General features: G+C 52.8%; 1 protein-coding gene across 1 annotated transcript in view; it reads left to right on the plus strand.

The window, feature by feature from the left end:
- Positions 1–27,364, plus strand: part of LOC144610980 (uncharacterized) — a 142,008-nt gene that overhangs the window by 49,616 nt on the left and 65,028 nt on the right. Inside the window, exons 5-6 of the mRNA XM_078430044.1 lie at positions 6,980–7,122; positions 17,223–17,417. Of these exons, the coding sequence (XP_078286170.1) occupies positions 6,980–7,122; positions 17,223–17,417 (338 nt within the window). The remainder of the gene's footprint in view (positions 1–6,979; positions 7,123–17,222; positions 17,418–27,364) is intronic.

Here is a 27,364-nt window from a genome sequence, read left to right on the forward strand (position 1 = left end):
TAGAAAGGCGATGAGGAGCAATTTCTTTAGTCAAAGGGTGGTGAATCTATGGAATTCATTGCCACAGAAGGATGTGGAGGCCAAGTCAGTGGATATTTTTGAGATTGACAGGTTCTTGATTAGTAGGGGTGTCAGAGGTTATGGGGAGAAGGCAGGAGAATGGGGTTAGGAGGGAGAGATAGATCAGCCATGATTAAATGGCGGAGAACACTTGATGGGCCGAATGGCCTAATTCTGCACCTATGACTAATGAACTTATGAACCACCCTCTATGTGAAAAAGTCACCCCTCATTTCTATTAAATAGTTCCATTCTCACCTTAAACAGAAGTCCTCTGGTTCTTGATTCCGTTTGTCTGGGTCAAAGAATGGGCATCTACCTGATCTATTCCTCTGCTGATTTTACACACCTCTATAAGATCACCCCTCAGCCTCCTGCGCTCCAAGGATTAGAGACCCAGCCTGCTCAACCTCTCCCAATAGCTCAGGCCCTAGAGTCCTGGCAACATCCTCGTGAATCTTCTCTGTACCCTTTCCAGCTTGACGTCATGTTTCCTATAACATGGTGGCCTAAAATGAACACAATACTCATGTGGCCTCAGCAATGTCTTGTACAACTGCAACATGACCCAGATTCTAATTACTGTTCCACGCAACTGTGATTACTGGCTGCTCCTGCAAAGCAACCGGTCAAATGGATACAGCGCAGAGGGAAACAAAAGGGCGGCACGGTGGCACAGCGGGTAGAGCTGCTGCCTCACAGCGCCAGAGACCCGGGTTCCATCCCAACTACGAGTGCTGTCTGAACGGAGTTTGTACGTTCCCCCCGTGACCTGCGTGGGTTTTCTCCGGGCGCTCCGGTTACTTCCCACACTCCAAAGACGTACAGGTTTGTAGGTTAATTGGCTTGGTGTATATGTAACTCAGCGGGACAGGCAGCATCTCTGAAGAGAAGGAATGGGTGACGTTTCAGGTCGAGACCCTACTTCAGACTGAGAAATTGTCCCTCGTGTGTGTGTTGGTGTGTGGGGATCGGACTCAGTGGGCCAAAGGGTCTGTTTCCGTGCTGTATCTAAAACTAAAAGCTTCAACAACAACCTTTTAAGAGAGAGAGGACAAGACATTGGTGGGGCCACATTTAGAGTCTTGTTCAGCAAGGAGCTGCAGATGCTGGTTTACACCGAAGATAGACACAGAGTGCTGGAGTAACTCAGCGGGTCAGGCAGCATCTGTGGAGAACATGGATAGGTGACGTTTCACAGCGTAACTTTAGACCCTGAGCAGTCTGGTGATCTCGTTAATGGAGCAGTCTAGGCAGACCTAGGTTTACATATAGGTGCCAGGGTTTGCCCTTGAGCAGTGAGTGATTAAGTATTTTAACAGCATGTTGCTCTGACTGTAGAGACCTCCCATCCTGTTGGCGTATTAGTTCACCTTGCGAGTTAGGATTCAGCTTGTTCAGTTATAGTGGCAGTGTCGTACGGCACAAAAAGGGGCCCTTATAGACAATAGCCAATAGACAACAGGTGCAGGAGGAGGCCATTCGGCCCTTCGAGCCAGCACCGCCATTCAATGTGATCATGGCTGATCATTCTCAATCAGTACCCCGTTCCTGCTTTATCCCCATACCCCCTGACTCCGCTATCCTTAAGAGCTCTATCTAGCTCTCTCTTGAATGTATTCAGAGAATTGGCCTCCACTGCCCTCTGAGGCAGAGAATTCCACAGATTCACAACTCTGACTAAAAAAGTTTTTCCTCATCTCCGTTCTAAATGGCCTACCCCTTATTCTTAAACTGTGGCCCCTGGTTCTGGACTCCCCCAACATTGGGAACATGTTTCCTGCCTCTAACATGTCCAACCCCTTAATAATCTTATACGTTTCAATAAGATCCCCTCTCATCCTTCTAAATTCCAGTGTATACAAACCTAGTCGCTCCAGTCTTTCAACATATGACAGTCCCGCCATTCCGGGAATTAACCTAGTAAACCTACGCTGCACGCCCTCAATAGCAAGAATATCCTTCCTCAATTTGGAGACCAAAACTGCACACAGTACTCCAGGTGCGGTCTCACTAGAGCCCTGTACAACTGCAGAAGGACCTCTTTGCTCCTATACTCAACTCCTCTTGTTATGAATGCCAACATTCCATTGGCTTTCTTCACTACCTGCTGTACCTGCATGCTTCCTTTCAGTGACTGATGCACTAAGACACCCAGATCACGTTGTACGTCCCCTTTTCCTAACTTGACACCATTCAAATAATAATCTGCCTTCCTATTCTTACCACCAAAGTGGATAACCTCACACTTATCCACATTAAACTGCATCTGCCATGCATCCGCCCACTCACACAACCTGTCCAAGTCACCCTGCAACCTCATAGCATCTTCCTCACAGTTCACTCTGCCACCTAGCTTTGTATCATCGGCAAATTTGCTAATGGTACTTTTAATCCCTTCATCCAAGTCATTGATGTATATTGTAAATAGCTGCGGTCCCAACACCGAGCCTTGCGGTACCCCACTAGTCACTGCCTGCCATTCTGAAAGGGACCCATTTATCCCCACTCTTTGCTTTCTGTCTGTCAACCAACTTTCTATCCATGTCAGTACCCTACCTCCAATACCATGTGCTCTAATTTTGCCCACCAATCTCCTATGTGGGACCTTGTCGAAGGCTTTCTGAAAGTCGAGGTACACCACATCCACCGGCTCTCCCCTGTCAATTTTCCTAGTTACATCCTCAACAAATTCCAGTAGATTAGTCAAGCATGATTTCCCCTTCGTAAATCCATGCTGACTCGGAACGATCCTGTTACTGCTATCCAAATGCTCCGCAATTTCGTCTTTTATAATTGACTCCAGCATCTTCCCCACCACTGATGTCAGACTAACTGGTCTATAATTTCCCGTTTTCTCTCTCCCTCCTTTCTTGAAAAGTGGGATAACATTAGCTACCCTCCCATCCACAGGAACTGACCCGGAATCTATAGAACATTGGAAAATAATTACTAATGCGTCCACAATTTCTAGAGCCACCTCCTTAAGCACCCTGGGATGCAGACCATCAGGCCCTGGGGATTTATCAGCCTTGAGTCCCATTAGTCTACCCAAAACTTTTTCCTGCCTAATGTGGATTTCCTCCAGTTTCTCTGTCACCCTAGGATCTCTGGCCACTAGAACATCTGGGAGATTGTTTGTATCCTCCTCAGTGAAGACAGATCCAAAGTACCGGTTCAACTCTTCTGCCATTTCCTTGTTCCCCATAATAAATTCCCCTGCTTCTGTCTTCAAGGGACCCACATTTGCCTTGACTATTTTTTTCCTCTTCACGTACCTAAAGAAGCTTTTACTATCCTCCTTTATATTATTGGCTAGTTTACCCTCGTACCTCATCTTTTCTCCCCGTATTGCCTTTTTAGTTATCTTCTGTTGCTCCTTAAAAGAGTCCCAATCCTCTGTCTTCCCACTCTTCTTTGCTATGTTATACTTCTTCCCTTTTATTTTTATGCTGTCCCTGACTTCCCTCGTCAGCCACGGGTGCCTCTTACTCCCCTTAGAATCTTTCCTCCTCTTTGGGATAAATTGATCCTGCAAATTCTGCATTATTCCCAGGAATACCTGCCATTGCTGTTCCACAGTCTTCCCTGCTAGGGCCTCCTTCCAGTCAATTTTGGCCAACTCCTGCCTCATGCCTCTGTAATCCCCTTTGCTATACTGTAATACTGACACCTCCGATTTTCCCTTCTCCCTCTCAATTTGTAGAGTAAAACTTATCATATTGACCCATCTTGTCCTTGCCGACCAAGTGTGGGCATGTGGGACTAGCTTAGAAGGGGCATTTTGGTCAGCAGGGATGAATTGGGCCGAAGGGCCTGTTTCCATGCTGTATGACTGCGAATGAGTGGGTTAACATATGATGAGCGTTTGTCGGCACTGGGCCTGCACTCGCTGGAGTTTAGAAGGATGAGTTTAGAAGGATGAGGGGGGACCTCATTGAAACGTACCGAAGAGTGAATGGCCTGGATAGAGTGGATGTGGAGAGGATGTTTCCACTAGTGGGAGAGTCTACAACCAGAGGGCACAGACTCAGAATTAAAGGATAGAAAGATGAGGGGGTTTTTTAGTCATTGGGTAGTGAATCTGTGGAATTCACTGCATACTTGTTACCTGGTGATTGACAAATTCTTGATTAGTGCGGGTGTCAGGGGTTATGGGGAGAAGGCAAGAGAATGGGGTTAGGAGGGAGAGATAGGTCAGCCATGATTGTATGGTGGAGTAGACTGATGGGCCGAATGGCCTTATTCTGATCCTATGTTTATGGTTTTGAACTGGAAGGAACTGTAGATGCTGGTTTAAACCGAAGAGAGACACAAAAAGCTGGAGTAACTCAACAGGTCAGACAGCATCTTAGGAGAAAAGGAGTAGGTGACATTTCGGGTCTGAAGAAGGGTCCTAACCTGAAACGTCACCTATCCATGTTCTCCAGAGATGCTGCCTGACCCGCTGAGTTACTCCAGCACTCTGTGTTTATCTATGGTTTTGTAACTCTCTGAGCATCTGCAGTTCCTTGTTGTACGTGGATGTGCCTTTAAACTTTCCAGGGATTTGAATGGAAACATTCACTGAATTTGTCGTGGGCCTGAAACAGGTTGTTGGAAGTGACAGATGCATCAGATTTCACTGCTGGGATAAGTGTACTTTGTCTATTTTTGGTTTTGTTGGGCGATGGGATCTGTGCTGTAATTATAGACGTGTGCTGTTGTCTTCCTTGTTACCATAAAGACATGGTAACTAATTACTGTTCCACGCAACTGTGATTACTGACTGCTCCAGCAATGCAACCGGTCAAATGGATCCAGCGCAGAGGGAAACAAAAGGGCGGCACGGTGGCGCAGCGGGTAGAGCTGCTGCCTCGCAGCGCCAGAGACCCGGGTTCCATCCTGACCACGAGTGCTGTCTGTACGGAGTTTGTACATTACCCCCCTGACCTGCGTGGGTTTTCTCCGGGTGCTCCGGTTTCCTCCCACACTCCAAAGACGTGCAGGTTTGTAGGTTATTTGGCTTGGTGTAAATGTAAATTGTCCCTGTGGGAAGGAACTGCAGACGCTGGTTTAAATCGAAGATAGACACAAAATGCTGGAGTAACTCAGCGGGACAGGCAGCATCTCGGGAGAGAAGGAATGGGTGATGTTTCTGGTCGAGACTGAGAAATTGTCCCTCGTGTGTGTAGGATAGTGTTAGTGTGTGGGGATCGGACTCAGTGGGCCAAAGGGTCTGTTTCCGTGCTGTATCTAAAACTAAAAGCTTCAACAACAACCTTTTAAGAGAGAGAGGACAATACATTGGTGGGGCCACATTTAGAGTCTTGTTCAGCAAGGAGCTGGTTTACACCGAAGATAGACACAGAGTGCTGGAGTAACTCAGCGGGTCAGGCAGCATCTGTGGAGAACATGGATAGGTGACGTTTCAGGTCGAGACCCTTCTTCACCCCTGACCTTATCGAGTCCACGTCACAAGATTAGAAATTGTTCAGCCAGAGGTGAACACACAACTCGGCATCTGCACACAATGGCTTCTTGTGTTTCTTGTGTGTGGTGGTGGTGGTGGAAAGATTGGTGGAAACAAGGCCGCGACGTGAACGCTCATTCCTTGACCCCAGACCTGACCTGAAATGTCGCCTATTTCTTTTCTCCAGAGTTGCTGCCAGACCTGCTAAGTTACTCCAGCATTTTATGTCGATCTTCAGTTTGAACTAGCATCTGCGGTTCCTTCCCATACAAGAATAAATAGGAATCTGAGGGGCAACTTTTTCACAAGTTGCCAGAGGAGGTAATTGAGGCTTGGACTATCCTGACGTTTAAGAAACAGTTTGACAGGTACATGGATAGGACAGGTTTGGAGGGTTATGGACTAAACGCAGGCAGGTGGGACTAATGGAAGGTGGGACCTGTTAGACTGTGCGTGCAAGTTGGGCCGATTGGGCTGTTTCCACACTCACTCTGACTGGGATTGGATTGGATTGATTGATTTGATTGATTGGATTAGCTTTGACTGCGTTTGGGGATGGTGTGGCTGAAGGTGGAGTTGTATCTAGGGTTGCCAACTGTCCCGTATTAGCCGGAACATCCTGTATATCGGGTTAAATTGGTTTGTCCCGTATGGGACCGCCCTTGTCCCATATTAGGCCCGGGGTGCACTGCAGGCCCAGACACCGCAGGCCCAGACACCGCAGGCCCGGACACCGCAGGCCCGGACACCGCAGGCCCGGACACCGCAGGCCCGGACACCGCAGGCCCGGTCAGTGTAGGCCCGGTCACCGCAGGCCCGGTCACCGCAGGCCCGGTCAGTGTAGGCCCGGTCAGTGTAGGCCCGGTCACCGCAGGCCCGGTCACCGCAGGCCCGGTCACCGCAGGCCCGGACACCGCAGGCCCGGACACCGCAGGCCAGGACACCGCAGGCCCGGTCAGTGTAGGCCCGGTCACCGCAGGCCTGGTCAGTGTAGGCCCGGTCACCGCAGCCCCGGTCACCGCAGCCCCGGTCACCGCAGGCCAGGACACCGCAGGCCCGGGGTGCACTGTAGGCCTGGACACCATAGGCCCAGCGTGTGTTCGGGGAGCGAGGCCGAGTGTGTTCGCATTACGGAGGTTGCGAAGCAACCCGCCTCCCGGCCCGGGTGGCCACCGTTGGAGTGGGAGCACGTGGCCGCTGGCTGGGTGAGGTCACGTGGGGCGTGGGCAGTGACGTCACCTTGTATCCCTTATTTGGGAGTTAAAAAGTTGGCAACCCTAGATGTGACGGTGTGGCGTTCTGTGTTCGTTCCTGTGTGTTCAGGGACCTCGGTACACGTGACAATAAACTAAACTGAGCTGAACTCTGTGCTTTCAGGAGCGTCGAGGAGACCGGGAGAGAGGGGCGTTACAGGGAGGTCAGACCCCTGACCCCTGACCCCTGGCCCGCACCATGACCCGGCGCCAGTGAAGCTGCCAAACTGGACGGGGCAGCGGTCAGCCCCGCCTGGCCACCAGACCCACCCACACCCACACCCCACCCTGAGGAGCAGTTCATCAGCGAGGCCCGACATGCTGGCAGTGGGCACAAGGACGCAGGCACCATCACCGGTAGGTACACACTGACCCTGACCCTCCCTCACCCCCCACACTGACCCTCCCTCACCCCCCTCCCTCACCCCCCACACTGCCCCTCCCTCACCCCCTGCACTGACCCTCCCTCACCCCCCGCACTGACCCTCCCTCACCCCCCCACACTGACCCTCCCTCACCCCCCACACACTGACCCTCCCTCACCCCCAACACTGACCCTCCCTCACCCCCCACACACACTGCCCCTCCCTCACCCCCACACACTGCCCCTCCCTCACCCCCCACACACTGCCCCTCCCTTACCCCCCCTCACCCCCCACACACTGTCCTGCTCCCCTCCTCTCCCCCTCCCCTCCCCCCTCCCCTCCCCCCTCCTCTCCCCCCTCCCCTCCCCCCTCCCCTCCCCCCTCCTCTCCCCCCTCCTCTCCCCCCTCCTCTCCCCCCTCCTCTCCCCCCTCCTCTCCCCCTCCTCTCCCCCCTCCTCTCCCCCCTCCTCTCCCCCCTCCTCTCCCCCCTCCTCTCCCCCCTCCCCTCCCCCCTCCGCTCCCCCCTCCTCTCCCCCCTTTGCTCCCTCCTCGCCCCCCCCTCCCTGAAAGTTGTACGTTCTCCCCATGACCGCGTGGGTTTTCTCCGAGATCTTCGGTTTCCTCCCACACTCCAAATATGCACAGGTTTGTAGGTTAATTGGCTTCTGTAAAAATTGTAAATTGTCCCTAGTGTGTGCAGGACAGCGCTAGTGTACGGGGATCGCTGGTCGGCGCGGACTCGATGGGCCGAAGGGCCTACTTCTGCGCTGTATCTCTAATGCCTGGAGGTCCCTTTGTTTCCCATTTGTACAGTCAAGTGTTTTATCGTCATGTGTCCCACATAGAACAACGACGTTCTGACTTGCAGCAGCACAACACAATATGTAACACAGTACACAGTACAGGACTGGACAAGCTAGATGCAGGAAACATGTTCCCAATGTTGGGGGAGTCCAGAACCGGGGGCCACAGTCTAAGAATAAAGGGGAGGCCATTTAAAACTGAGGTGGAAAAAAACTTTTTCACCCAGAGAGTTGTGAATTTGTGGAATTGTCTGCCACAGAGGGCAGTGGAGGCCAATTCACTGGATGAATTTAAAAGAGAGTTAGATAGAGCTCTAGGGGCTGGTGGAATCAAGGGATATGGGGAGAAGGCAGGCACGGGTTACTGATTGTGGACGATCAGCCATGATCACAATGAATGGCGGTGCTGGCTCGAAGGACTGAATGGCCTCCTCCTGCACCTATTGCCTATGTTTCTAAACAACATGTCTCTCTCTCTCTCTCTCTCTCTCTCTCTCTCTCTCTCTCTCTCTCTCTCTCTCTCTCTCTCTCTCTCTCTCTCTCTCTCTCTCTCTCTCTCTCTCTCTCTCCCCCCCCCCCCCTCCCCCCCTCTATTCCTCCTCCTACCTCTATTCCTCCTACCTCTCTCTCTGTCCGTCTGTGTCTGTCTCTGTCTATCTCTCTCTCTCTCTGTCTGTCTCTAACTCCCCCCCCCTCCCCCACCAGACTTTGTCGGCAGGTTTGTTATTGCTGTTAATCAGTTTGTGCACCTTCAGCAGCAAGAGTGGACTGGCCACGTTACACGGGGAGAGTGTGGACACACACACACACACACACACACACACACACACACACACACACACACACACACACACACACACACACACACACACACAAACAAACTGGGAGAGTGGACACACACACACGGGAAGAGTGGACACACACACACACACATGTGTGGACACACACACACACACACACACATGTGTGGACACACACACACACACTGGGAGAGTGGACACACACACACACATGTGTGGACACAAGATAGTTGGCACCCCTCGGAGAGAGGAGCATTGCTGCTGTGAATCGCCTGTCTTCTGTGTTGGTGCCTCTGTGTGTCTGTGTGACAGTCTCGCTCCTGCCCTCAGGTACAAACATCTCTGTGAGCGCTCGGGTAAATCTATGTTTAGTTTTTTTAGTTTAGAGATACAGCACGGAAACAGGCCCTTCGGCCCACCGAGTCCGCACCGACCAGCGATCCCCGCACACTAACACTATCCTACTCGCAATAGGGACAATTTTTAAAGAAGCCAATTAACCTACAAACCTGTACGTCTTTGGAGTGTGAAAGGAAACTGGAGCACCCGGAGAAAACCCACACTGGTCACGGGGAGAACGTACAAACTTCGTAACAGACAGCACCCGTAGTCAGGCTGGAACCCGGATCTCTCCCCATGTGTGTGTGTGTGTCCACACTCCCCGTGTGTGTCCGCACTCTCCCCATGTGTGTGTGTGTGTCCACACTCTCCCCATGTGTGTCCGCACTCCCCGTGTGTGTGTGTGTGTGTGTGTGTGTCCACACTCCGTGTGCGTGTGCGCGTGCGCGCGCGTTGTGTTGGCTTGGACTTCATCTCAACTTCAAAGTAGGTTTAGATTTGCACTTTAGAGATACAGCGCAGAAACAGGCCCTTTGGCCCACAGAGCCCGCACTGACTAGCGATCACCCCGTACACTATCCCAACCCTCACGGTGTCACGGTCAGTTTATTGCCAATTAAGGTACAGTGTACCAATTAAGGTACAGTGAAATTTGAGTTACCTTTCAGCCATACTATGTGAAAAGCAACAAGACACACAGCCACATAAAAGTTAACATAAACATCCATCACAGAGGATTCCACATTCCTCACTGGATTGCCAACTGTCCCGTATTATCTGGGACATCCCGATTTTTGGGCTAAATTTATTTATCCCATACGGGACCGCCCTTGTCCCGTATTTGACCCGGGTGGACGCTGTAGGCCCGGACCGTGTAGTCCAGACAGTGTAGGCCCGGGGACCCGGGCACCGCCTAACGGTGGTTGCGTGGTAACCCGCCCGGGCGGCCGCCATTGGTGGAGTGGGAGCACGTGGCCGTTGGCTGGGTGAGGTCACGTGGGGCGCGAGACGGTGACGTCACCTTGTCCCTTACTTGGGAGTGAGATAGTTGGCATCCCTAGCTGGTGACACGACCCGGTTTCATCTACGCACACTAGAGACAATTTACAAATTTAGTGCAGTTTTTGTCAAGTGTAAGTTCATAAGATCATAAATGATAGGTGCAGAATTAGACCATTCGGCCCACAAAGTCTACTCCACCATTTGATCTCGGAATTAAAAGGTGTTCCTTTCGGAAGGGGATGAGTCAAGTCAGTGGATATATTTAAGGCAGAGATAGACAGATTCTTGATTAGTGCGGGTGTCAAAGGTTATGGGGAGAAGGCAGGAGAATGGGGTTAGGAGGGAGAGATAGATCAGCCATGATTGAATGGCGGAGTAGACTTGATGGGCCAAATGGCCTGACTCTGCTCCTGTTACGTATGACCTGATGAACTTATCTGCAGTTTTATTTATCTGTAAACCATTTGAGTAATTTTCAGAAAACTAATCCAGTTTGAATCCGATGGGCCGAATGGCCTAATTCTGCTCCTGGAACCTATGACCTTATGATCTAAAATGGATGTGTGATGCCAAAGCAGATGTGTCTGATCCAGCGTGACGAGCCAGTGGCTGGGACCACTGGATGTGAGTTGCCAGAGCAGACGTGTCTGATCCAGTGTGACGAGCCAGTGGCTGGGACCACTGGACCAGTGGCTGGGACCACTGGACCAGTGGCTGGGACCACTGGACCAGTGGCTGGGACCACTGGACCAGTGGCTGGGACCACTGGACCAGTGGCTGGGACCACTGGACCAGTGGCTGGGACCACTGGATGTGAGTTGCCAGAGCAGACGTGTCTGATCCAGTGCGTGTCTGCTAGTTACATACTGACTACTCCAGCTGTGTGTGACCTGCCCCTACTCCACCACACCCTCTGCTCCTCCCCCCGCCCTCCAGTACAACACTGCGGACAGCACCTCCTAACATGGAGCCCCGCAAGGAAAGATAATGAGTGAGTAGCCTTCCCTCCCGCTCCTCCGTTGCAAATCCCCTCAACACAAGAGGCCACAGCTTGCTTCTGTACAAACCTGTCGGGACAGATCCTGTGTGCGTGTGCGTGTGTGTGTTCACTGCAGTGGCATGATCTGCTGAAGGCTGTTTGCTTTAACTTTGAGTTCCATTCCACCCGCAGCTGAAAAAGGAATTTGAAGGGACAGGCAGCGTCTCTGGGGAGAAGGAATGGGTGGCGTTACGGGTCCAGACTAGGGTTGCCAATTGTCCCGTATTAGCCAGGACAGCCTGTATATTGGGCTAAATTGGTTTGTCCCATAAGGGATCGCCCTTGTCCTGTATTAGGCCCGGGGGATGCTGTAGGCCCAGAGGGCACTGTAGTCCCGGTTGCTGTAGTCCAGACACTGTAGGCCCGGACAGTGTAGTCCCGGGCAGTGTAGGCCCGGACGCTGTAGTCCCGGGCAGTGTAGTCCCAGACACTGTAGGCCTGGACGCTGTAGTCCCGGACGCTGTAGTCCCGGGCAGTGTAGTCCCAGGCACTGTAGGCCTGGACGCTGTAGTCCCGGACGCTGTAGGCCCGGACGCTGTAGTCCCGGGCAGTGTAGTCCCAGGCACTGTAGGCCTGGACGCTGTAGTCCCGGACGCTGTAGTCCCGGACGCTGTAATCCCGGGCAGTGTAGTCCCAGACACTGTAGGCCTGGACGCTGTAGTCCCGGGCAGTGTAGTCCCAGACACTGTAGGCCCGGACGCTGTAGTCCCGGGCACTGTAGGCCTGGACGCTGTAGTCCCGGACGCTGTAGTCCCGGACGCTGTAATCCCGGGCAGTGTAGTCCCAGACACTGTAGGCCCGGACGCTGTAGACCCGGACAGTGTGGGCCCGGACAGAGTAGGCCCTGACAGAGTAGGCCCTGACGCTGTAGGCCTGGACAGTGTAGGTCCGGAGGCCCGGGTGCCGCCTGACGGAGGTTGCGTAGCAACCTGCCTCCCGGCCCGGGCGGCCGTCATTGGTGGAGTGGGAGCACATGGCCGCTGGCTGGGTGAGGTCATGTGGGGCGCAGGGCGGTGACGTTACCTGGTCCCATATTTGGGAGTGAGATAGTTGGCAACCCCTAGTTGAGACCCTTCAGACTTTGACCCGAAACGTCACCCATTCCTTCTCTCCAGAGATGCTGCCTGTCCCGCTGAGTTACTCCAGCATTTTGTGTCCATACCTTCGGTTTAAACCAGCGCCTGCAGTTCCTTCCAACACAAAGGCATTTGAAGGATTGCGTGTGTTTTGCTCAGTTTAGTTTTAGTTTAGTTTAGAGATACAGCGCAGAAACAATCCCTTCAGCCCACCGAGTCTGTGCCGACCAGCCATCACAGATCACCCCATGGCAAACTCACAGCTAGTGGTTATTTCAAGAGAGGCTGTGTACAAAAACAGGGATGTAATGCTGAGGCTCTGTTTGGAGCTGGTCAGGCTGCATTTGCAATATTGTGAGCAATTGTGGGCATCGTATCTGAGGATGGATGTGCTGGCTCTGGAGAGGGTCCAGAGGAGGTTTACAAGAACCATCCCAGGAATGAGTGGGTTAACCTATGAGCGTTTGTGGGCACTGGGCCTGTACTCGCTGGAGTGTAGAAGAGTGTGGGAGGACCTCAGTGAAACATACTGAATAGTGAAAGGCTTGGATCGAGTGGATGTGGAGAGGATGTTTCCACTAGTGGGAGAGTCTAGGACCAGAGGGCACAGCCTCAGAATTAAAGGACGTTCATTTAGGAAGGAGATGAGGAGGAATTTCTTTAGTCAGAGGGTGGTGAATCTGTGGAATTCTTTGCCACAGACGGCTGTGGAGACAAGTCAATGGTTATTTTTTAGACAGAGGTAGATAGATTCTTGATCAGTGCAGGTGTCAGGGGTTATGGGGAGAAGGCAGGAGAATGGGGTTAGGAGAGAGAGATAGAGCAGCCATGATTGATTGGCAGAGTAGACTTGATGGGCCGAATGGCCTACTTCTGCTCCTATCACTTATGACCCGATGAACTTATCTGCAGTTTCTTTTATCTGCAAAACATTTGAGTAATTTTCAGAAAACGAATCCAGTTTAAATCTGACCCTGGGCGTTCATGTTGCTGAACCAGGCCGTGACAACCGGTCAATATGTTCTCTACTGTACATCTGGAGAAGTTCAAGAGAGTATTTATTGACATACCAAATCTTCTGAATCTTCTGAAAAAGAAGAGGTGTTGATTTACTTTCTTTATCAATGTATTGGGTCCAGGACAGATCTTATAGAGTCATAGAAGCATCCAGCATTGAAACAGGCCCTTCCGCCCAACTTGCCCACACCGGCCAGCATGTGCCAGCTGCCCACGTTTGACCCATATTCCTCTAGACCTGAAAATAGACACAAAGTGCTGGCGTAACTCAGCGCAGACAGCATCTCTGGAGAGAAGGAATGGGTGACGTTTTGGGTCAAGACCCTTCATGCTGCATGTCCCTCTAAACCTGTCCTATCCATGTACCTATCTAAATGTTTCTTAAACATTGGGATAGTCCCAACCTCAACTGACTCCTCTAGCAGCTCGTTCCATACACCCACCACCCTCTATGTAAAAAAAGTTACTCCTCAGGTTCCCATTATATCTTTCCCGCTCACCTTAAACCAATATCCTCTGGTCCTCGATTCCTCTACTCTGGGCAAGACACTCTGCCCGATCTATTCCTCTCATGATTTTTCCACCTCTATAAGATCCTCCTGTGCTCCAAGTAATAGAGTCCTAGCCTGCTCAACCTCTCCCTTGATTTCAGGCCCACCAGTCCTGGAAACATTCTCTCTGTTCTCTTCTCTGTAATCTCTGTACTCTTTCCAGCTTAACAACTTCTTTCCTATAACATGGTGCCCAGAACTGAACACAATACACTAAATGTGACCTCACCCCAATGTCTTATGCATCTGCAACATGACCTCCCAACTTCTACACTCAATACTCTGACTGATGAAGGCCAAGGTGCCAAACGCCTTTTTGACCGATGGCGCAGCGGGTAGAGCTGCTGCCTCGCAGCGCCGGAGACCCGGGTTCCATCCTGACTACGGGTGCTGTCTGTGCGGAGTTTGTACGTTCTCCCCATAACCCTTGTGGGTCTTCTCCGAGATCTCCGGTTTCCTCCCACACTCCAAATACTTACAGGTTTGTAGGTTGATTGGCTTCTGTAAAAATGATAAATTGTGCCGAATGTGTGTCGGACAGTGTTAGCCTTGGGGATCATTGGACAGTGTTAGCCGTGGGGATCACTGGACAGTGTTAGCCGTGGGGATCACTGGACAGTGGGCCGTGGGGATCACTGGACAGTGGGCCGTGGGGATCACTGGACAGTGTTAGCCGTGGGGATCACTGGACAGTGGGCCGTGGGGATCACTGGACAGTGGGCCGTGGGGATCACTGGACAGTGTTAGCCGTGGGGATCACTGGACAGTGGGCCGTGGGGATCACTGGACAGTGTTAGCCGTGGGGATCACTGGACAGTGTTAGCCGTGGGGATCACTGGACAGTGTTAGCCGTGGGGATCACTGGACAGTGTTAGCCGTGGGGATCACTGGACAGTGTTAGCCGTGGGGATCACTGGACAGTGTTAGCCGTGGGGATCACTGGACAGTGTTAGCCGTGGGGATCACTGGACAGTGTTAGCCGTGGGGATCACTGGACAGTGTTAGCCGTGGGGATCACTGGACAGTGGGCCGTGGGGATCACTGGACAGTGGGCCGTGGGGATCACTGGACAGTGTTAGCCGTGGGGATCACTGGACAGTGTTAGCCATGGGGATCACTGGACAGTGTTAGCCGTGGGGATCACTGGACAGTGTTAGCCGTGGGGATCACTGGACAGTGTTAGCCGTGGGGATCACTGGACAGTGTTAGCCGTGGGTATCACTGGACAGTGTTAGCCGTGGGGATCACTGGACAGTGTTAGCCGTGGGGATCACTGGACAGTGTTAGCCGTGGGGATCACTGGACAGTGTTAGCCGTGGGGATCACTGGTCAGTGGGCCGTGGGGATCACTGGACAGTGGGCCGTGGGGATCACTGGACAGTGTTAGCCGTGGGGATCACTGGTCAGTGGGCCATGGGGATCACTGGACAGTGTTAGCCGTGGGGATCACTGGACAGTGTTAGCCGTGGGGATCACTGGACAGTGTTAGCCGTGGGGATCACTGGACAGTGGGCCGTGGGGATCACTGGACAGTGTTAGCCGTGGGGATCACTGGTCAGTGGGCCGTGGGGATCACTGGACAGTGTTAGCCGTGGGGATCACTGGACAGTGTTAGCCGTGGTCAGTGGGCCGTGGGGATCACTGGTCAGTGGGGATTCGGTGGGGATTCGGTGGGCCGAAGGACCTGTTTCCACGTTGTATCTCATTTCATAAGTTACATATAGTTCTCAGGGCTAAAGGAATCAAGGGATTTGGGGTAAAAGCAGGAACGGGGTACTGATTGTGGATGATCAGCCATGATCACATTGAATGGCGGTGCTGGCTCAAAGGGCTGAATGGCCTCCTCCTGCACCCATATTTCTATGTTTCTATAATAGGAGTAGAAATAGGCCATTCGGCCTATCAAGTCATTCAATCATGGCTGATCTATCTCTCCCTCCTAACCCCATTCTCCTGCCTTCTCCCCATAACCCCTGACACCCGTATTAATCAAGAATCTATCTATCTCTGCCTTAAATATATCCACTGACTTGTGGCCTCCACAGCTGTCTGTGGCAAAGAATCCCACAGATTCACCACCCACTGACTGAAGAAATACCTACTCATCTCCTTCCTAAAAGAAAGTCCTTTAATTCTGAGGCTGTGCCCTCTGATCCTAGACTCTCCCACTAGTGGACACATCCTCTCCACATCCACTCTGACCAGGCCTTTTATCTCTAAACTAAACTAAATCAACCTGTCTACATGTGACATCAATGTGCCAGGTCCAGGATAGATCATCAGAGAGGTGTCCACCCAGGAAGGTGAGATGCCAATGAGTCATAGAGTGATACAGCCTGGAAACAGGCCCTTCGCCCGACTGGCCAACATGCCCCATCTACACTAGTACCACCTGCCTGCGCTTGGTCCATATCCCTCCAAACCTACCCTATCCATGTACCTGTCTACCTGTTTATTAAACGTTGGGATAGTCCCAGCCTCAACTACCTCCTCTGGCAGCTTGTTCCATACACCCACCACCCTCTGTGTGAAAAAGTTACCCCTCAGATTCCTATTAAAAAAATTTCCCTTCACCTGTGTCCTCTGGTCCCCGATTCACCTACTCTGGGCAAGAGACTGTGCATCTACCTGATCTATTCCCCTCTATAAGATGTAGATATTATATGCACTGTATATTATACACCTCTCCAAAGACGTACAGGTATGTAGTTTAATTGGCTGGGTAAATGTAAAAATTGTCCCTAGTGGGTGTAGGATAGTGTTAATGTGCGGGGATCGCTGGGCGGCACAGACTTGGAGGGCCGAAAAGGCCTGTTTCCGGCTGTATATATATGATATGATAAGATTACCCCTCATCCTCCTGCGCTCAATGGAATAGAGACCCAGCCTATTCAACCTCTCCCTGTAGCTCACACCCTCTAGTCCTGGCAACATCCTCGTAAATATTTTCTCTAAACATAGAAAATAGGTGCAGGAGGAGGCCATATGGCCCTTTGATCCTGCACCGCCATTCATTGTGATCATGGCTGATCATCCACAATCAGTAACCCGTGCCTGCTTCTTCTCATATCCCTTGATTCCACTAGCCCCTAGAGCTCTATCTAACTCTTTTAAATTCTTCCTGTGAATTGGCTTCCACTGCCCTCTGTGGCAGAGAATTCCACAAATTCACAACTCTCTGGGTGAAAAAGTTTTTCCTCACCTCAGTTTTAAATGGCCTCCCCTTTATTCTAAGACTGTGGCCCCTGGTTCTGGACTCCCCCAACATTAGGAACATGTTTCCTGCATCTACCTTGTCCAGTCCTTTTATAATGTTATACATCTCTATAAGATCCCCTCTCATCCTTCTAAACTCCAGTGAATGCAAGCCCAGTCTTTCCACTCTTTCCTCATATGACAGTCAGGCTGTGGGAGTTTGTGGATGAAGCCTGTGCACTAACCGCTGCGCTCCGCTCTCTCCGCTAGATGTGTGCAACAGTATTGACCTTCCGGAAGTGGAGATTATCAGCCTGTTGGAGGAGCAGTTGCCTCATTACCGGCTGAGGGCAGACACCATCTATGGCTACGACCATGACGACTGGCTCCACACCCCGCTCATCTCCCCCGACACCACCATCGACCTCACCAACGAGCAAATAGATGAGACCCTCAAGTACATGCGTAAGTCATCAGTCACACTCACGCTACACTCGTACAAGGCCTTGGCCTTCATCAGTCGCAGCATTGACTGTTGAAGTCGGGAGGCCACGTTGCAGTTGTATCGGGCTTTGGCCTTCATCAGTCAGTCACGGTGGCGCAGCGGTAGAGTTGCTGCCTGACAGCGAATGTAGCGCCGGAGACCCGGATTCCATCCCGACTACAGGTGCTGTCTGTATGGAGTTTGTACGTTCCCCCCGTGACCTGCGTGGGATTTCTCCGAGATCTTCGGTTTCCTCCCACACTCCAAAGACGTGCAGGTTTGTAGATTAATTGGCTTGGTAAATGTAAAGATTGTACCTAGCGGGTGTAGGATGCTGTTAATGGTCGGGGATCGCTGGTTGGCGCAGACCCGGTGGGCCGAAGGGCCTGTTTCCGCGCTGTATGTCTAAAAAAGATCATTCAGAGCATTGAGTATAAAAGTCGGGAAGTCAACTTGCAGTTGGTTAAAACGTTGGTGTGGCCGCATTTAGAGTTGTGTTCAGTTTTGGGCATCATATTGTAGGAAAGATGTTGTTCAGTTGAGTTTATTGTCACGTGTACAGTGATAAGCTTTTGTTGTGTGCTGACCAACGGCGGAAAGACAACGCATGAATACATTTGAGCCATTTACAGTGTACAGATACATGATAAGGGACTAACGTTTAAGTCAAATGGCAAGCTGGAAAGGGTACTGAGAAGATTGACGAGGATGTTGCCAGGACTAGAGGGTGTGAGCTACAGGGAGAGGTTGAGTAGGCTGGGTCTCTATTCCTTGGAGCGCAGGAGGATGAGGGGTGATCTTGTAGAGGTGAACAAAATCAGGAGAGGAATAGATCAAGTAGATCTAGTGCCCAGAGTAGGGGAAATGAGAATCAGAGGACATAGGTTTGATGTGAAGGAGAAAAGATTTAGTAGGAACCTGAGGGTAACATTTTCACACAGAGGGTGGTGGGTGTATGGAACGAGCTGCCAGAGGAGGTAGTTGAGGCTGGGACTATCCCATTGTTTAAGAAACAGTTAGACAGGTACATGGATAGGACCAAGCGCAGGCTAACGGCCTACAGTGTCCCGGCCTACAGTGTCCCGGCCTACAGTGCCCCGGCCTACAGTGTCCCGGCCTACAGTGTCCCGGCCTACAGTGTCCCGGCCTACAGTGTCCCGGCCTACAGTGTCCCGGCCTACAGTGTCCCGGCCGGCCTACAGTGTCCCGGCCGGCCTACAGTGTCCCGGCCGGCCTACAGTGTCCCGGCCTACAGCGTCCCGGCCTACAGCGTCCGGGCCTACAGCGTCCGGGCCTACAGCGTCCGGGCCTACAGCGTCCGGGCCTACAGCGTTCGGGCCTACAGTGCCCCGGCCTACAGTGTCCGGGCCTACAGTGTCCGGGCCTACAGTGCCCCGGCCTACAGTGCCCCGGCCTACAGTGCCCCGGCCTACAGTGCCCCGGCCTACAGTGCCCCGGCCTACAGTGCCCCGGCCTACAGTGCCCCGGCCTACAGTGTCCGGGCCTACAGTGTCCAGACAGCCAAATACGGGACAAGGGCGGTTCTATACGGGACAAACCAATTTAACCCAAAATACGGGATGTCCCGGCTAATACGGGACAGTTGGCACCCCTACCTCTGAGTGAAAATGTTGCCCCTTAGGTCCCTCTTAAACCTCCCCTCTCACCTTTCGTCTGTGCCCTCTAGTTTTAGAAGAGTGGTTCAGGCTGCAACACCCTCTAACAACAGCAGGTGGCAGTGATGCCTTGTTAATGAACAATTGTTGACTTTCTCCTTTCTGTTTAATTTTGCTTCAATGAACCAAACCTGGCCGATCCTTGCGCTGAACACCTTCGCTCAGTCCGCCTTAACCTACCTGATCTCCCGGTTGCTCAGCACTTTAACTCCCCCTCCCACTCCCACACTGACCTTTCTGTCCTGGGCCTCTTCCATTGTCAGAGTGAGGCCCAACGCAAATTGGAGGAACAGCACCTCATATTTTGCTTGGGCAGTTAACACCCCAGCGGTATGAACATTGACATCACAAGTTATCAGAGTAGAATCAGGCCATTCGGCCCATCAAGTCTACTCCGCCATTCAATCATGGCTGATCTATCTCTCCCTCCTAACCCCATTTTCCTGCCTTCTCCCCATAACCTCTGATACCCACACTAATCAATAATTTGTCTATCTCTGCCTTAAAAATATCCACTGACTTGGCCTCCACAGCTCTCTGTGGCAATGAATCCCACAGATTCACCACCCTCTGACTAAAGAATTTCTCTAACTCCAAGTAACCCTTGCCTCCCCTTCCTCTCCGACCCTCCCCCACGCAAGTTGTATTTTTTTAGGAATTAACAGGTCCTTTTCGGAATGACAGGCAGTGACTAGTGGGGTGCCGCAATGCTCGGTGCTGGGACCCCAGTTATTTACAATATATATTAACGATTTAGACGAGCGAATTAAATGTGACATTTCCAAGTTTGCAGATGACACAAAGCTGGGTGGTAGTGTGAACTGTGAGAAGGATGCTATGAGGATACAGGGTGACCTGGACAGGTTGGGTGAGTGGGCAGATGCATGGCAGATGCAGTGTAATGTGGATAAATGTGAGGTTATCCACTTTGGTGGCAAGAACAGGAAGGCAGATTATTATCTGAATGGAGTCAGATTGGGAAAAGGGGAAGTGCAACGAGACCTGGATGTGCTTGTACATCAGTCACTGAAAGGAAGCATGCATGTACAGCAGGCAGTGAAGAAAGCCAATGGCATGTTGGCCTTCATAACAAGAGGAGTTGAGTTTAGGAGCAAGGTGTTCCTACTGCAGTTGTACAGGGCCCTAGTGAGACCACACCTGGAGTATTGTGTGCAGTTTTGGTCTCCTAATTTGAGGAAGGACATTATTGCTATTGAGGGAGTGCAGCGTAGGTTCACCAGGTTAATTCCCAGAATGGCAGGACTGATGTTTGATGAAAGAATGGGTCGACTGGGCTTGCATTCACTGGAATTTAGAAGGATGAGAGGGGGTCTTATAGAAACATAAAATTCTTAGAGGATTGGACAGGGCAGATGCAGGAAAAATGTTCCCGATGTTGGGGAGAAGTCTAGAACCAGGGGTCACAGTTTAAGAATAAGAGGGAGGCCAAGATGAGGACTGAGATGAGGAAAATCATTTTCACCCAGAGAGTTGTGAATCTGTGGGATCAGCCATGATCACATTGAATGGCGGTGCTGGTTCGAAGGGCCGATTGGCCTCCTCCTGCACCTATTGTCTATTATCTACTGATGTGGAGCAGTGTGATATGACCCAAGGTGATGGAGATGTGTCATTTGGTTTTGGACTTGTTTTGGCAATGCTATGGGTCGAGAGTGTTAAACCCTCGCTGGTTAACTCAATGACATTGCATTCATGTTGCCTGTGACAGAAGGAGGTTTGGTGCTTTGGAACACGGTACGTATGTGTAATCATTCCAAGTCTTGTCTGTCCATTATATTGGGTGTTGTAAAGCTAATCGGCATGCTGCTCACTAGAGGTATCATAAACAATGACATGTTTTGACTTGTAAAGAGGCAACCTTTGTAACACAGATGATAACGGTGTGGTTTGTGATGAACATGTTAAACTCTCCCTCCCACCCCCACCATCGAGAGCATCTACACCAGGCACTGTCCCAACAAGGCAGCATCTTTAGTTTAGGTTAGTTTGGAGATACAGCGCAGAAACAGACCCTTTGTCCCACCGAGTCCACTCCGACCAGTGATCCCCACACACTAGCACTATCTTACACACACTGGGGATCATTTACAATTTTAACCAAAGCCAATTAACCTACAAACCTGCACGTCTGTGGAGTGTGGGGGAAACCGGAGCACCCGGAGAAAACCCACGCAGGTCACGGGGAGAACGTACAAACTCCGTACAGACAGCACCCGTAGTCGGGATGGAACCCGGGTCTCTGGCGCCGTGAGGCAGCAACTCTACCGCGGAGTTGCACCTATTGTCTATTGTCTATTGTCGGCATGGACTCGGTGGGCCGAAGGGCCTGTTTCTGCGCTGTAATCTCTAAACCAAACAGGTTTGGAGGGATATGGGCCAAACGTGGGCAGGTGGGATTTGTGTAGCTGGGACGTGTTGGCCGGTGTGGGTAAGTTGGGCTGAAGGGCCTGTTTCCACACTGTATCACTGTATGACTAGTGTAGCTGGGACATGTTGGCTGGTGTGGGTAAGTTGGGCTGAAGGGCCTGTTTCCACACTGTATCACTGTATGACATTCTACATTTTATAGACTTTACAGTATTAGTCTTTCAACTCCCTGTTGTCCCCTTTAATAAGATCACAGCTGTTCAGTTATCACAGTCGAGGCTTTCTGCACCAGTTCTGTAACCCTCGATTCTTTTAATATCCATAAGGCTGGGAAGCTGGGATTCCCAATGGAATGCATCGTCAGAGCCCTGAACCTGCCTACATCACCCAGCATTTATATCAGGAGGGCTGGAATACAACAGGGATGTAATGCTGAGGCTCTATAAGGCACTGGTCACAGGGGTGGGTGTAATGCTGAGGCTCTATAAGACACTGGTCACAGGGGTGGGTGTAATGCTGAGGCTCTATAAGGCACTGGTCACAGGGGTGGGTGTAATGCTGAGGCTCTATAAGGCACTGGTCACAGGGGTGGGTGTAATGCTGAGGCTCTATAAAGCACTGGTCACAGGGGTGGGTGTAATGCTGAGGCTCTATAAGGCACTGGTCACAGGGGTGGGTGTAATGCTGAGGCTCTATAAGGCACTGGTCACAGGGGTGGGTGTAATGCTGAGGCTCTATAAGGCACTGGTCACAGGGGTGGGTGTAATGCTGAGGCTCTATAAGGCACTGGTCACAGGGGTGGGTGTAATGCTGAGGCTCTATAAGGCACTGGTCACAGGGGTGGGTGTAATGCTGAGGCTCTATAAGGCTCTGGTCACAGGGGTGGGTGTAATGCTGAGGCTCTATAAGGCACTGGTCACTGGGGTGTAATGCTGAGGCTCTATAAGGCACTGGTCACAGGGGTGTAATGCTGAGGCTCTATAAGGCACTGGTCACAGGGGTGGGTGTAATGCTGAGGCTCTATAAGGCACTGGTCACAGGGGTGGGTGTAATGCTGAGGCTCTATAAGGCTCTGGTCACAGGGGTGGGTGTAATGCTGAGGCTCTATAAGGCACTGGTCACAGGGGTGTAATGCTGAGGCTCTATAAGGCGCTGGTCAGGCCGCACTTACAATAATGTGAGCAGTTTTGTGCCCCATATCTGAGGAAGGATGTGCTGGTTCTGGAGAGGGTCCAGAGAAGGTTTACAAGAACGATCCCAGGAATGAGTAGGTGAACATGATGAGCGTTTGTCAGCACTGGGCCTGTACTCACTGGAGTTTAGAAGGATGAGGGGGGACCTCATAGAAACACACAGAACAGTGAGCGGCCTGGATAGAGTGGATGTGGAGAGGATGTTTCCACCAGTGGGAGAGTCTAGGACCAGAGTTCACAGCCTCAGAATTAAAGGAACATTCCTTTAGGAAGGAGATGAGGTGGAATTTCTTTAGTCAGAGGGTGGTGAATCTGTGGGATTCTTTGCCGTAGACGGCTGTGGAGGCCACAAGTCAGTGGATATATTTAAGGCATATTGTTGATCAGTGCGGGTGTCAGGGGTTACGGGAAGAAGGCAGGAGAATGGGGTTAGGAGGGAGAGATAGATCAGCCATGATTAAATGCCGGAGTAAACTTGATGGGCCGAATGGCCTAATTCTGCTCCTAGGTAATTAGTGTAAATGGAAGATGACCGTTAATGAGAATGTGTGTGTGGGATTGCACCTTGTGGTACTGGCTCTCCCCCACATCACAGTATCTGATATGCACTGTGGCAGGTAGCACAGGTACCTCCTCCCCTCTCTCATCAGTCTGGACACTTCTCCACAGATGCTGCCTGACCCGCTGAGTTACTCCAGCACTCTGTGTCTTTTTTTGTAAACAAACATCTGCAGTTCCTTGTTTCTCGAAGTAATTCTGTTATCAGTCTTGACACTAGTCCTACCCCAGTCATTTCTTGTTCTCCCCGCTCCCGCCCGGCAGAAGGTACAGAAGCTTGAAAGTGCGCACCACCAGACTCAGGAACAGCTTCTGCCCCTCTGTTATCAGGCCTGTGAACGGCCCTTCCGTGAGCTAGAGTACTGTCCGATTCACCTCTACCCCATTGTGGACATTGGACTTTGTCTGTGGAACTGATGCTACAATGCTGAGAACTATATTCCGCACCCTGTATCTGCCCCTTTGCTCCACCTGCACAGGGGCGGCACGGTGGTGCAGCGGGTAGAGCTGCTGCCTCACAGCGCCAGAGACCCGGGTTCCATCCTGATTACGGGTGCTGTCTGTACGGAGTTTGTACGTTCTCCCCGTGACCTGCGTGGGTTTTCTCCGGGTGCTCCGGTCTCCTCCCACACTCCAAAGACGTGCAGGTTTCTAGGTGAATTGGCTTGGTGTAAATGTAAATTGTCCCCAGTGTGTGTAGGATAGTGTTAGTGTGTGGGGATCGCTGGCCACTGTGGACTCCCAGACACTGGGGCTGTGGTTCCTGGTTCCCCCACCCTGGAACTGTGCTGTGTGAGGGTGTGTGTGAGGGGGGGGTGTGTGAGGGGGGGGTGTGTGTGTGTGAGGGGTGTGTGAGGGGTGTGTGTGTGTGTGAGGGGTGTGTGTGTGTGAGGGGTGTGTGTGTGTGTGGGGGGGTGGGTGTGTGTGAGGGGTATGTGTGTGTGTGTGAGGTGTGTGTGAGGTGTGTGAGGGGGGGTTGTGTGTGTGTGTGTGAGGGGGGGTTGTGTGTGTGTGTGTGTGAGGGGTGTGTGTGTGTGTGTGTGAGGGGTGTGGGTGTGTGTGAGGTGTGACGGTGTGTGTGAGGTGTGGGTGTGTGTGAGGGGTGTGTGTGTGTGGGGGGTGTGTGTGTGTGTGTGTGAGGGGTGTGTGTGTGTGAGGGGTGTGTGTGTGTGAGGGGTGTGTGTGTGTGAGGGGTGTGTGTGTGTGAGGGGTGTGTGTGTGGGGGGTGTGTGTGTGTGTGTGGGGGGTGTGTGTGTGGGGTGTGTGAGGGGGGTGTGTGTGTGTGACGGTGTGTGTGTGTGGGGGGTGTGTGTGTGTGTGGGGGGTGTGTGTGAGGGGGGTGTGTGTGTGTGTGGGGGGTGTGTGTGTGTGAGGGGGGTGTGTGTGTGTGTGGGGTGTGTGTGTGTGTGGGGTGTGTGTGTGTGGGGTGTGTGTGAGGGGGGTGTGTGTGTGTGTGTGTGTGTGTGTGTGACGGTGTGTGTGTGTGTGACGGTGTGTGTGTGAGGGGGGTGTGTGTGTGTGTGTGTGTGTGTGTGACGGTGTGTGTGTGTGGGGGGTGTGTGTGTGTGTGGGGTGTGTGTGAGGGGGGTGTGTGTGTGTGACGGTGTGTGTGAGAGGTGTGTGTGTGTGGGGGGTGGGTGTGTGTGAGGGGTGGGTGTGTGTGGGGGGTGGGTGTGTGTGAGGGGGGTGGGTGTGTGTGGGGGGTGGGTGTGTGAGGGGTGGGTGTGTGTGAGGGGGGTGGGTGTGTGTGTGGTGTGACGGTGTGTGTGAGAGGTGTGTGTGTGTGGGGGGTGGGTGTGTGTGGGGGGTGGGTGTGTGTGGGGGGTGGGTGTGTGTGGGGGGGTGGGTGTGTGAGGGGTGGGTGTGTGAGGGGTGGGTGTGTGAGGGGTGGGTGTGTGTGAGGGGGGTGGGTGTGTGTGTGAGGGGGGGTTGTGTGTGTGTGAGGGGTGGGTGTGTGTGAGGGGGGGTGGGTGTGTGAGGGGGGTGGGTGTGTGTGTGAGGGGTGGGTGTGTGTGACGGTGTGTGTGTGAGGGGTGGGTGTGTGAGGGGGGTGGGTGTGTGTGTGAGGGGGGTGGGTGTGTGAGGGGGGTGGGTGTGTGTGACGGTGTGTGTGTGTGTGTGACGGTGTGTGTGTGAGGGGTGTGTGTGTGAGGGGGGTGGGTGTGTGTGTGAGGGGGGTGGGTGTGTGAGGGGGGTGGGTGTGTGTGACGGTGTGTGTGTGAGGGGTGGGTGTGTGTGACGGTGTGTGTGTGAGGGGGGTGGGTGTGTGTGAGGGGTGGGTGTGTGTGTGAGGGGGGGTTGTGTGTGTGTGAGGGGTGGGTGTGTGTGACGGTGTGTGTGTGAGGGGTGGGTGTGTGTGACGGTGTGTGTGTGAGGGGGGGTTGTGTGTGTGTGAGGGGTGGGTGTGTGTGAGGGGGGGTGGGTGTGTGAGGGGGGTGGGTGTGTGTGTGAGGGGTGGGTGTGTGTGACGGTGTGTGTGTGTGTGTGAGGTGTGTGTGTGAGGGGTGGGTGTGTGTGAGGGGGGTGGGTGTGTGAGGGGGGTGGGTGTGTGAGGGGGGTGGGTGTGTGTGTGAGGGGTGGGTGTGTGTGACGGTGTGTGTGTGAGGGGTGGTTGTGCGAGGGTCTATATTGCCGGGGGAGATGACTGCACGGTTGCCCTGGCAACGGATGGTGCTGGAGGCAGTGACGCAGAAACACGCAGCAGCTGATGCAGCAGATAGTCCCCCCCCCCTCAGCCCCCCTCCTCCACCACCCCTCCCCTCCTCCCACCCCCATACACCCCCCACCCCCCACATCCCCTCCCCCTCCCAGCCCCTCCATCCTCTCCCCCCACTGTCAGCCCCCGCCTCCACTGGTGCAGCCGACACTTCCCCCCACCCTCTCCCCTACCCTCCACCCACCCTCTCCCCCTCCTCCCCCTCTCCCCCCTTCCTCTCTCCCTCATTCCCTCTCTCACTCATTCCCTCCCCCCCCCTCCCCCTCCCTCCCTCCCTCCCTCATTCCCCCTCCCTCCCTCCCTCCCTCCCTCCCTCCCTCCCTCCCTCCCTCCCTCCCTCCCTCCCTCCCTCCCTCCCTCCCTCCCTCCCTCCCTCCCTCTCTGCCACCCTGTGCGTACCCTGGGCACCGGCTACCTGCCGCTGTTCACCAACACGCCGCTGTGCCGGGGCCTGTGTCCCCCTCCCCGTCTCCATGTGAACCGTGCTGTGCGTGGGGCAAGCTGCCGGCCGGCCGGCATGCAGAGATTTGTGAAGGAGGATTACTTTGAGCTGGACTGGTACTATGAGGAGTGTGCGGATGGTAATTATGCCTTTGTGTTGAGCTCGGGCTGCGTTGAGGCATTGAGACGCGGGGAGGGAGGAGAGCAGGGGGTGGGGGTGTGTGTGAGTGAGTGTGTGTGCGTGTGAGTGTGGGCATGAGTGCATGAGTGTGAGTGAGTGTGTTTGTGCGTGTGCGTGTGAGTGTGGGCATGAGTGTGTGGGTGCGTGTGTGTGTGTGTGCGTGTGTGTGTGAGAGTGTGTGGGGTGTGCGTGCGTGAGTGTGAGTGTGGGCATGAGTGTGTGTGCGTGTGTGTGCGTGTGAGAGAGTGTGGGGTGTGCGTGCGTGAGTGTGTGAGTGTGGGCATGAGTGAGTACGTGAGTGTGTGTGTGCGCGTGTGTGTGTGAGTGTGCGTGTTCCTCTGCTGCTGCCGCTATGGTTATCATTGACTGGGGCTCCAGATGCAGAGCAGGTTATCTATCCCCAGACCCAGTCCTTGTGGGACTGAGAGCAGGATCTCTATTCCCTGGAGCACAGGAGGATGAAGGGTGATCTTACAGCGATGCACAAAATCATGAGAGGAATAGGTCAGGTAGACGCACAGAATCTTTTACCCCCAGAGGGGAGGGGATGGGGGGGTGGGGGAATCGAGAAGCAGAGGATATTTACTCATATGTTGCCAGGACTCGAGGGTCTTAGATAGAGCTCTAGGGGCTAGCGGAATCAAGGGATATGGGGAGAAGGCAGGCACGGGTTACTGATTGTGGATGATCACGATGAATGGCGGTGCCTGGCTCGAAGGGCCAAATGGCCTCCTCCTGCACCTATTTTCTATGTTTCTATGTCTGAGCTATAGGA

This window comes from Rhinoraja longicauda, chromosome 2 (genome assembly GCF_053455715.1).
Source record: "Rhinoraja longicauda isolate Sanriku21f chromosome 2, sRhiLon1.1, whole genome shotgun sequence".
In the NCBI taxonomy this organism is placed as follows: Eukaryota; Metazoa; Chordata; class Chondrichthyes; order Rajiformes; family Arhynchobatidae; genus Rhinoraja; species Rhinoraja longicauda.